This window comes from Carcharhinus amblyrhynchos, chromosome 4, assembly GCF_965287045.1.
Source record: "Carcharhinus amblyrhynchos chromosome 4, sCarAmb.v2.hapA, whole genome shotgun sequence".
Taxonomy (NCBI): Eukaryota; Metazoa; Chordata; class Chondrichthyes; order Carcharhiniformes; family Carcharhinidae; genus Carcharhinus; species Carcharhinus amblyrhynchos.
The window spans coordinates 25311319-25321457 of NC_137327.1; the positions used below are offsets into that span (position 1 = coordinate 25311319).

The 10139-nt window shown below is 44.1% G+C and overlaps 1 protein-coding gene across 1 annotated transcript; it reads left to right on the forward strand.

Moving 5' to 3' along the window:
• The first annotated feature begins 2976 nt into the window (after nt 1–2976).
• LOC145341942 (histamine H2 receptor) lies at nt 2977–10139 on the forward strand. Its single transcript, XM_080187023.1, has 3 exons — nt 2977–3820; nt 8468–8682; nt 10125–10139. Exons 1-3 carry the CDS (start codon nt 2977–2979, stop codon nt 10137–10139), a joined length of 1074 nt encoding a protein of 357 aa, XP_080043149.1.

Consider the following 10139-nt stretch of genomic DNA (forward strand, 5'->3'; position numbering starts at 1 on the left):
AGACGTGAGCACTCGGATAGTGCACTAGAGAGCTTTAGATTGGCTAGGAGGGAGTTGAAGAGCGAGCTAAGAAGGGCTAAAAGAGGACATGAGAAGACTTTGGCTGATAGGGTTAAGGAGAATCCTAAGGCGTTCTATAGGTATGTCAAGAACAGAAGGTTGGTTAGGGCAAGGTTAGGGCCAGTTATAGACGGCAGAGGGAAGTTATGTGTGGAACCGGAGGAGATTGGTGAAGCATTGAACCAATATTTCTCTTCGGTGTTCACGCAGGGGGACATGGATATAGCTGAGGAGGACACTGGGTTGCAGGGGAGTAGAATTGACAGTGTTACAGTTGATAAGGAGGATGTGCTGGATATTCTGGAGGGTCTGAAAATAGATAAGTCCCCTGGTCCGGATGGGATTTACCCCAGGATTCTCTGGGAGGCAAGAGAAGTGATTGCAGAGCCTCTGGCTCTGATCTTCAGGTCGTCGTTGGCCTCTGGTATAGTACCAGATGATTGGAGGTTAGCGAATGTTGTCCCATTGTTTAAGAAGGGGAACAGAGACTTCCCCGGGAATTATAGACCGGTCTCACTTCTGTTGTGGGCAAGGTTTTGGAAAAAATTATTAGGGATAGGATTTATAGTTATTTGGAGAGTAATGAGTTGATTGGAGATAGTCAGCATGGTTTTGTGGCGGGCAGGTTGTGCCTTACTAACCTTATTGAGTTTTTTGAGAAAGTGACCAAAGAGGTGGATGGGGGTAAGGCAGTGGACGTGGTGTATATGGATTTTAGTAAGGCGTTTGATAAGGTTCACCATGGTAGGCTTCTGCACAAAATGCAGATGTATGGGATTGGGGGTGATCTAGGGAACTGGATTAGGAATTGGCTAGCGGATAGGAGACAGAGGGTAGTGGTTGACGGTAAATATTCATCATGGAGTTCGGTTACAAGTGGTGTGCCTCAGGGATCTGTGTTGGGGCCACTGCTGTTTGTGATTTTTATTAATGATCTGGATGAGGGTATAGTTGGGTGGATCAGTAAATTTGCTGATGACACCAAAGTCGGAGGTGTGGTAGATAGTGAGGAAGGGTGTCATAGTTTGCAGGAAGACTTAGACAGGTTGCAGAGCTGGGCCGAGAGGTGGCGGATGGAGTTTAATGCTGAGAAATGTGAGGTAATTCACTTTGGTAGGAATAACAGATGTGTTGAGTATAGGGCTAACGGGAAGACTTTGAATAGTGTGGAGGAGCAGAGGGATCTAGGTGTATGTGTACATACATCCCTGAAAGTTGGGAATCAAGTAGATAAGGTTATTAAGAAGGCATACAGTGTCTTGGCGTTTATTGGTAGGGGGATTGAATTTAGGAGTCGTAGCGTTATGTTGCAACTGTACACAACTCTGGTGCGGCCGCACTTGGAGTATTGTGTGCAGTTCTGGTCCCCACATTACAGGAAGGATGTGGAGGCTTTGGAGAGGGTGCAGAGGAGGTTTACCAGGATGTTGCCTGGTATGGAGGGGAGATCCTATGAGGAGAGGCTGAGGGATTTGGGGTTGTTTTCGCTGGAAAGAAGGCGGCTAAGAGGGGATCTTATTGAAACATATAAGATGATTAGAGGTTTAGATAGGGTGGATAGTGATAGCCTTTTTCCTCTGATGGAAAAATCTAGCACGAGGGGGCATGGCTTTAAACTAAGGGGGGGTAGTTATAGGACAGATGTCAGGGGTAGGTTCTTTACCCAGAGGGTGGTGAGGGATTGGAATGCCCTGCCTGCTGCAGTTGTAAATGCGCCTAGTTTGGGGGTGTTTAAGAGGTCTGTGGATAGGTTTATGGACGAAAAGGGATTGGTTTAGGTTAGTGGGTCATTGTTGTTGTTTTTTTTTAAACTGGTCGGCGCAACATCGTGGGCCGAAGGGCCTGTTCTGCGCTGTTATGTTCTATGTTCTATGTTCTAACACTTGGCAAGCCTGCTGTTATAATTGACCAGATTCTGACCACATATCCACACTGTGAATATGACCATCTATTTCCACCCCTGTAACATCACCCAACTCCACTGCAGCTTCAGCAGATCAGCTGCTGAAACTCCCAGCAATGTTTTTGTGTCTTTACATTTGACTATTCCAACACAGCGGTGAGGGGTCAGAGACATTAATGGCCAGAATTTTACTGTCCCACCTGTCACAACAATCAGAGTGGACAAGGAGAGGATAATGGAAAGGTCTGTCGACCTCGGGTGGGATTTTATAGTTTTGGAACGAGTGAGGCCATAAAATCCCACCCACTGTGGATGGAGGTCCAACAGCGAGAGGGAGGGAGTGGGTTGTTGGGTCAGATTAGTTGAGGGTCCAGCCTGATTGGAGGACATAGCGTAGCAGAGTTGGAGTCAGTAGAGGGGGAGTATTTGTGAGGTGGGAAATGGGCAAGTTAACCAAAAAAGGCTTCCCCACCATCTGGGAGAAAATTAGACGATTACAGAACTTTAAACCCTTTGGGGAATTATGTGGATTAAAGTGAAATTTTTAATCTGTTCAATTGTCGTATCAGATTCTAGAATTGTGGGTAAAGATTGTGGAATGTGGAACAGAACCTTTCCCAAGAGAGAGACACTTCTGTAACTAAACCAGGAGCCCTCCTGGACACAAGTGACACGGGGGGGGGGGGGGGGCGCTCTTTTAAGGCATCAAACAAGTAGACAAGTGATCTGGGGACTCTAATGGAATCGTTTCCATGCAGAGCTTGTCAGATTCGACACAGTGGATTCCCAGCTGATTCCAGTTAATCAGACACGTGTCTCCTTCTAGTCCCCTTCGGATAACATTCAACCGCCTTTAACAAGGATTGTTCTCCTTGTTTGCCCTCCAATCAGTATTTAAAGGGTAGGAGTGGCTCCAAGGCTGGTTTTCGAAATGTGACAGGTTGGCGAAAAGTTGGGCTTTGGGGGGAGAAAAAAAAGTTGGCTCCGAATCGGCTCTGGTTTGAGCAACGAGAATGTCCCTTAGCATCAGAGAGCTAACAGGAACCAATCTCTCCCTGGTGGAGCTGGTATCAGAGACTGGGAGCACGATTGGAGCCAATGTAAGCGGCGTTGGGCTGAGCAGACCTGTGCTGGTGGCTGGTGACATATTAAAGCTGTGGATCATTGGGGTTCTGTGCGCTCTGATCATCCTGGGGAATGTGGCAGTGTTGCTGGTCATCTCCTCCCCGGTGTCTGGCTGGTCCCAGAACAGCCGCCTGGTGCTGATCTCTCTGACTGGGGCTGATGCTGCCCTGGCCCTGGTGGTCATTCCGCTGAATCTGTATGGCAGTGCCGTGCCGCGGCTGCGGGAGCAGCGGGACTCGCCCTTCTGTCACATGGTGGTGTTCCTGGACGCCAGCATCCTCACCTCTTCCATCTACTCCCTGGCCACCATCAGCATCGAGCGCTACATTGCTGTCTTCTTCCCCCTGCGCTACAGCACTCTGATGACCCAGTGCAGAATTAAAGCCCTCATCGCCCTGGTCTGGCTCTTACCCCCCGTCCTCTCCTTCCCCTTGTCCATCCCCCGCGGCTTTGTCAGAGTGTACTTCTCCAGCGCCTCTCTGATCTGTAACCTCGATTTCTCCAGCAATGTCGCCTATTCCCTCACGCTGACCGCTTTCATCTTCTTCCCCTGCTCACTCATCATGACTTTCGCCAATTTCCGCCTCTGGTTTGTGGCCAGGAGCCAGAAGAATCGATTTAAAGTGTCGAAGGTGAACAGGAGGCACGATGCAGCTTCCAGGATATTAGTGCCTGTGGTTATAGTCTATTATATCTGCTGGAGTCCCTGTGTCTGCAACATGATCTATCAGGGTGAGTGTTCCAACAGCAAAAGGCACCACTGTTCTTTATCGATGCTTTACTCCATTCTTAAAGTTACAAAGCTCAGACAACCCAAATCCTCTCCTTGCTTTCTCCAAAAACCAAATTCCAAATCCAACTGAATCCACTCAAAGTCCCCACAAGAGACAAACAATATCCAGGTTGACCAATCAGAGAATCCCTAGAGTGCAGAAAGAGGCCATTTGGCACAGAGTCTGCACTGACTGCAATCCCACCCTGGCCCTATCCTCCTAACCCCATGAAATACCCTGCAAAACCTTCTGACACTATGGCCATACTAAATTGCTCCAATCAACCCAACCTGCACAACTTTCAGATTGTGGGAGGAAACCCATGTAGACACAGAATGTGCAAACACCACATAGTCACCTGAGGCTGGAATTGAACCCAGGTCCCTGGTGCTGCAAGATAAGGCATTGCATCCTGTCTTGGGCTTGATCTTGGTCAATATTGGTGACTTTCTTCATTGAGTTGGAATAATTTATTACTAAATTGCTTCTTCCCACATCTCAAAAGAAATAAACACACTCCTTCCCCCCAGCTCCCCTTTCCTGGGGAGGTGAGGAGAAGGAATTAGCTACTGTAAAGGGGAAGTAGGGTATAGCACCCACTGCTCTTGGCTTGGGGACCCTCCTGCTGTTTGTTTTGGGTGCTGGCTTGTTCCTGATTGAACACCAATCTGGCAGTTGACTGAGTGCCTCTATGTGGGAACCATCTTTGCTTCAACTGGACTTTGGGTTGATTACTTTGAATTAAGTTGTTACTTTTACATAGAGATGTTTGAGTGAAACATCCTCCGTAAATATCCACTGGTGCCACACCTCTGAGAAAACACATGGGTTCTCCATTATTATCTGTACAAATGACTGGTAAAATTGGGAGTATTCCTGATCTTTATGGTAAGATTTTACCCAGAGTCATGTTAATCCAAGAACTTGGGTGGTATGGTAGCACACTGGTTAGCACTGCTGCTTTACAGCTCCAGGCACCTGAGTTTGATTCCTGGCTTAGGACACTGTGATTTCCTCCAGGTGCTCAGGTTTCCTTCCACAATACAAAGATGTGTGGGTTAGGTTGACTGGCTATGCTTAAAAAAAAAATGACCCTTAGTGTCCTGAGATCTGTAGGTTAAAGGATAAGTGGGTAAATATGTAGGGATATGGAGGTAGGGCCTGGGTGGGATTGTGGTTGGTGCAGACTCCATAGGCTGATTGGCCGCCTCCTGCATTGTAGGATTTCTATGAACTCCAAGTAGAGATTTTCAAAGTCAAGCAACTATAGCTGTTTTAATTTTACAAAGGGATGTTGTGTTTTTTTTGAGGAGAATGTCCATTATCTGACTTCATAAGATCCTAAGATATAGAAGCTGAATTAGGCCATTCAGCCCATCGTGTTTGCTCCACCATTCTATCATTGCTGATGTGCTCCTCATCCTCATTTTTCCTGCCTTCTCCTCATGACCTGTCAACCCATTACCAACTAAAAATCTGTCACTCCTCAAATTTACTTGTCCCAGCATTTATTGCACTTTAGTGAATTCCACAATTCACAATCCTTTGGGAGAAGCAGTTTCTCCTCAACTGCTTTAAATTTGGTACCCCTTATCCTAAGTCAATGACCCCTCATCTTAGAATGCCCCACAAGAAGCAGCATCTGCTCCAAGTCTACTTTACCCATCAAAACTAAATCTTGTAGGGTCCACCTCCTCGCCTTATACAACACAGGAACAAGCCCGTCAACCTGTCAAGCCTGTGCCAATCATGATGCCCTAATTAAACATTAAAAAACCCTTCTGCCCCTACTCATTCCATATTGCTCTAATCATGTACCCATCTAGATGCCTCTTCAATGTTGCTAATGTGCCTGCTTCCACCATCACCTCTGGCAGTGTGTTCCAGGCACTGACCATCAAAAACTTCCCCCACATATCTCCTTTAAACTACCAACCACCACCCCCCCCCCGCCTCACCTTGAACCTGTGTCCCCTTGTAATTGACATTTCCCATTTCCACCCTGGGAAAAAGCTTCTGACTATCCACCCTGTTTATGCCCCTCAATTTTGTAGACTTCTACCAGGTCTCCCCGCAGCCTCTTTCCAGTGAAAACAATCCTAGCTATTCAACTGTTCCTTATTGCCAAGACTCTCAAGAACAGGCAACATCCTAGTGAACCTTCTTTGCACACTCAAGTGTCATTCTGATAATGTGACCAGAACTGCAGGCAAATGCTAAGGTTTTATATAGGTGCAACTTGACTTGCCAATTCTTGTCCCCAGTGCCCCAGCTGATGAAGGCAAGCATGTCATATGCTTTCTTAATTACCTTGGCTGTCTGTATTTTTTTTTGGAACCTTTGACATAGGTTTTGTTCTGCATTCACATGTACCATTTTCACAGCTCACAAACTTTGTGGATTATCAGCAATGATTCCTCTTTTCCGGAGTTTTGTTCAGCTCAACACTCTGCAGCCTGCACTACAGCACCCTCTACCGGGGAATCAATGAACAGGATAAGCAATCAATTCAGTTGAAGAATGCACATTGAATCATGCTAATTCTGAACCAGGAAATTTAAATCATGTACAGAAAATGAAACAAAATAAGGACTGGGGACACGGTGGAACAGTACTTAGCACTGCTGCCTCAATGCCAGAGATTCGGGTTCAATTCTGGCCTTGGATAACTGAGGGGATTGCACGTTGTGTGGGAGCTCCAGTTTCCTTCCACAGCCCAAAGATGTGCAGATTAGATGATTTGGCCATGCTAAGTTGCCCCTTAGTATCATGGGGACTAGCAGGGTAAATGTGTGGGTTTACTGGGATAGGCCTGCATGAGATTGTTTTTGGTGCAGGCTGAATGGCCTTCTGTACTGTAGGGATTCCATCTACAAATCCCTCAAGGGAGGGAGACAATATGGGTACAGAATTTTAAAAAAAATTGATTTTTTTTAAAGTCTCCAACACTCATTTCCTACTGCGGGAATGAAATTCTAGGTTGTAAATTTAATTTTTCACAGCAGAGCTTTAGTAATGAGTTTAAAACCTCACTCTGCTGAATATACCTGCAGTAAATTTCAGTTGCTGCTGTAGGAGTAGTAGCCCTGTACAGGAAATTCTCACAGTTGCTAATAGACTCAGATTGAAATAACTGCAGCATGAACAAGCAGCTTCTAGATTTCTATATTTAACTGGGGACATGTGCAGACTCTAGAAGTTGCTGTCAGAGTTTCTTCATTCTTGGAATGAGCACTGACTGCTATTTGTCTTATGGTGGATTCCAATAATTAGTGTAGCTCAACTATCATGAACAAAATGAGGAGATTCCTTACCTTTTTAACATGAGCTACATCAATAGTTTGAGCTATTGCAATCTTATTGAATGGCGGGGCAGGCTCGAAGGGCTAGATGGCCTACTCCTGCTCCTATTTCTTATGTTCTTATGTAATCACCTATTAAAACCATTCTTCCTGTTTTTGTATTCAGTGCCCCTAGGTACAGAAACAAGTGTCCCATATGCTTCTAAGTAGAATTGTTCTGCCATCTTCAAAGATTAGTGAATACACACCCCCAGATCCCCCTCTTGCACAAAATTGTCCATTTAGATTATACTGTGCACTCCCTGACGTACACTATTTGCATAAACTTATTTGCTCAGTAGCTGCCTATTTCACCAGTGTATCTATTTTTTTTGGAAGTCTGTTACTAGCCTGCTTATTGCTGAGTGTATAGTCAGGTTTTGTATCATTTGGCAATTGCAGTTAAATAATTACTCATACTGACCTGCCCCATGGTGAGGGGTCATTCCCCTGCCCCTCTCCCAATCTGCACCATTAACTACTTTAAAGATTAAACAATTATAAACTCTTCAGACATGAATGGTTAGGTGATACACTGGGTTAAATGGCATCTTTCAGCTCAAAATGTGGCTAAGGTTCAGCCATTAAATCTCATGTTTGCTCATAAGGGACCTGTATTTGGGCAGTCATAACACTGTCCCTGATGGGTGTAGCATTAACTGCCCCTAACTTAGCATCAAATACTCCTTTCCAGAGACTGAGGTGGTTAATATGGAAATTGAAAAATATTGAGGCTGGGTAGGGAGCTTAGTTCTACTCAATTGCATGGTGGCACAATAGTTAGCATTACTACCTCAGTGCCAGGAACCTGGGTTCAATTCCTGGCTTTGGTCACTGTGTGGAGCTTGCACATTCTCCCCTTTGGGTGATCAAGATTTCTTCCCACAGTCCAAAGATGTGTGTTAAATGGATTGGCCATGCTAAATTGACCCTTAGTATCAAGGGGATTAGCAGGGTAAATATATGGGTTACGGAGATGGTGCCTGGGTGGGATTGTGGTCAGTGCTGACTCAATGGGTCTCCTTCTACACTGTAGGATTCTATGATTCTACTCTTAATTTGGACAGGATGAGGTTAGTTAATGGTATTTCAAAAATTCTCCCTCAGTTGGAATCAGTTTATAGAATTCTTAATTTGCTGATTTAATATTTAGATAAAAGTTGGTGATGTAATTTGAACTGGTTACTTATTTCAAGCAAGCAATGCTCAGTAATTTCCTGCATTTTGAATTGAGTGGAATCTAACTGATTGTTTTTCCAATTCAGCTCTGACACAGCAGGGGACACCAGACTGGTTAGAATTCGTGGCCCTTTGGTTACCTTGTGGAAATGGTTTCTTCAACTGCATTGTATACTTCTGGTTGAATAGGAGTTTCAGAAAAAAGTTTCAGGAAATGGGACAACGCCTCTGCTGGTCCAAGTGCCTTGTTGCCCAAGATGGTTCAACTTCACAAGTCCCTGATGGAAAAGTTGTCATCAAGGTTTGGAAACACTATAGTGATACAGCAGCAAGAGCTTGCAGCATCTCTTTGTCCACTTGTGATCTGGTGTCCACCAGCAGTGAAACCATTTTATCCAATACATAGAATGCCAGGTATGGGGAGAAGAAACATAATTGTAGAAAGATCCCTGCTGCTGTGAAACAAACACTATATGAATGGCACATTTGATGGTTGTGCTGTAGCAGGAAGTGTATTGGGTGAAGAAACCTGTCTTTGAAGCATTGTTTATGTGAATGTTCCCTTCAATATAATAGAAGCTAGAATTGAAGTGGAATTGGAAATTTATTTCAACTTGATCTTTTGTTCAGATACAACTCAAGTGATAAGATCTATTAAATGATTTGGTAGAATGTGTTTGTCTCAAGCAATGTTGGTTGATTTTCAGTGTTTGATCTTCTGAATTTATTAAAGTTAGCCTGTTGTACTTTGCACCATCTTGGAGCTGTCAAATGCCAAAAACCTGCTTGTGATTTTTAGATTTGGTTGGTTCCTGATGAATTTTCACCCTGAAAAAAAAATCTGAACGTAGCAACTATCCTGGGGAGGGTTGGGGTGGGTTCTCAGTTGAGATTAGGTTGCAGATGTACTGGTGTTTCTAGTTGAGACATTAAATTGCACCAAATCAAAGTGGCTGCCCCATGCTTTTATTTTCCATGGCAAAATCTATTGTGAAATAACCATTGCAATTCTAAAATTATATTTTACTAACTGTAAATGAAGTGATTTTAAAAAAAGATAAATTTCGTCACCTTGCCCCTTGTCCATGACATAAACATTTGATTTTGTGCACTGGGCAGAACTTACATTTTGTTCAAATGTCCAGTGTTGAATTTAAAAAAAACCTCTTTAAACCAATTGCTAATTGTACAGAAAATATGGGCATTGGATCAACACTGGGAGCTTTATAGACCTTGCCTGCATTCAGTATATGGATTTTAACAAATGTCATTTAACTTACAGCTTGTATTTTTTTAAAAATGATCTTGGAAGGCACTCCCCCAAAACATGGGTAAAAGTCCAATAATCCTGCCTAATAAAAAGGAAATAATTTATTCATGAATTGTAAACCAGTGGACCTTTTTCACCTTGCTACTGTTTCCCTTTATTACATTTGACAGTGCTAGTATTCAAACTGTTCAGCTATCTAGTGGGTCTGACTGTCTAAGGAGCCTTGTGTCACTCAAAGAATAGAAGTGCTTGGAGTTTCTCTGGTCAGAACCATTTGAGGTGTCACCATGAAGTAGGCGATCATTTTGATGGAGCTCATATGTTTTGCTTTTTGACTTCACAATTTCAAAAGCTTGCAGTGTTTTCTTCCCTCACAGAAGCTCACTGAAATGAGACTGATATAGTTGCACTCTTCTTCTCTAGCCAGCCATTCAGATTGGGTCCTGTTTCATTTTGGCTTTTCTTTGCTTTAGACCGGCCTGCGTTAG

Bases quoted from the DNA above. Each gene is read 5' to 3' on its own strand.
- LOC145341942 (XM_080187023.1), top strand. From the start codon at position 2,977: ATGTCCCTTAGCATCAGAGAGCTAACAGGAACCAATCTCTCCCTGGTG. The intron at 3,821-8,467 runs GTGAGTGTTCCA...TTTCCAATTCAG, and splicing joins CTGCAACATGATCTATCAGG to CTCTGACACAGCAGGGGACA.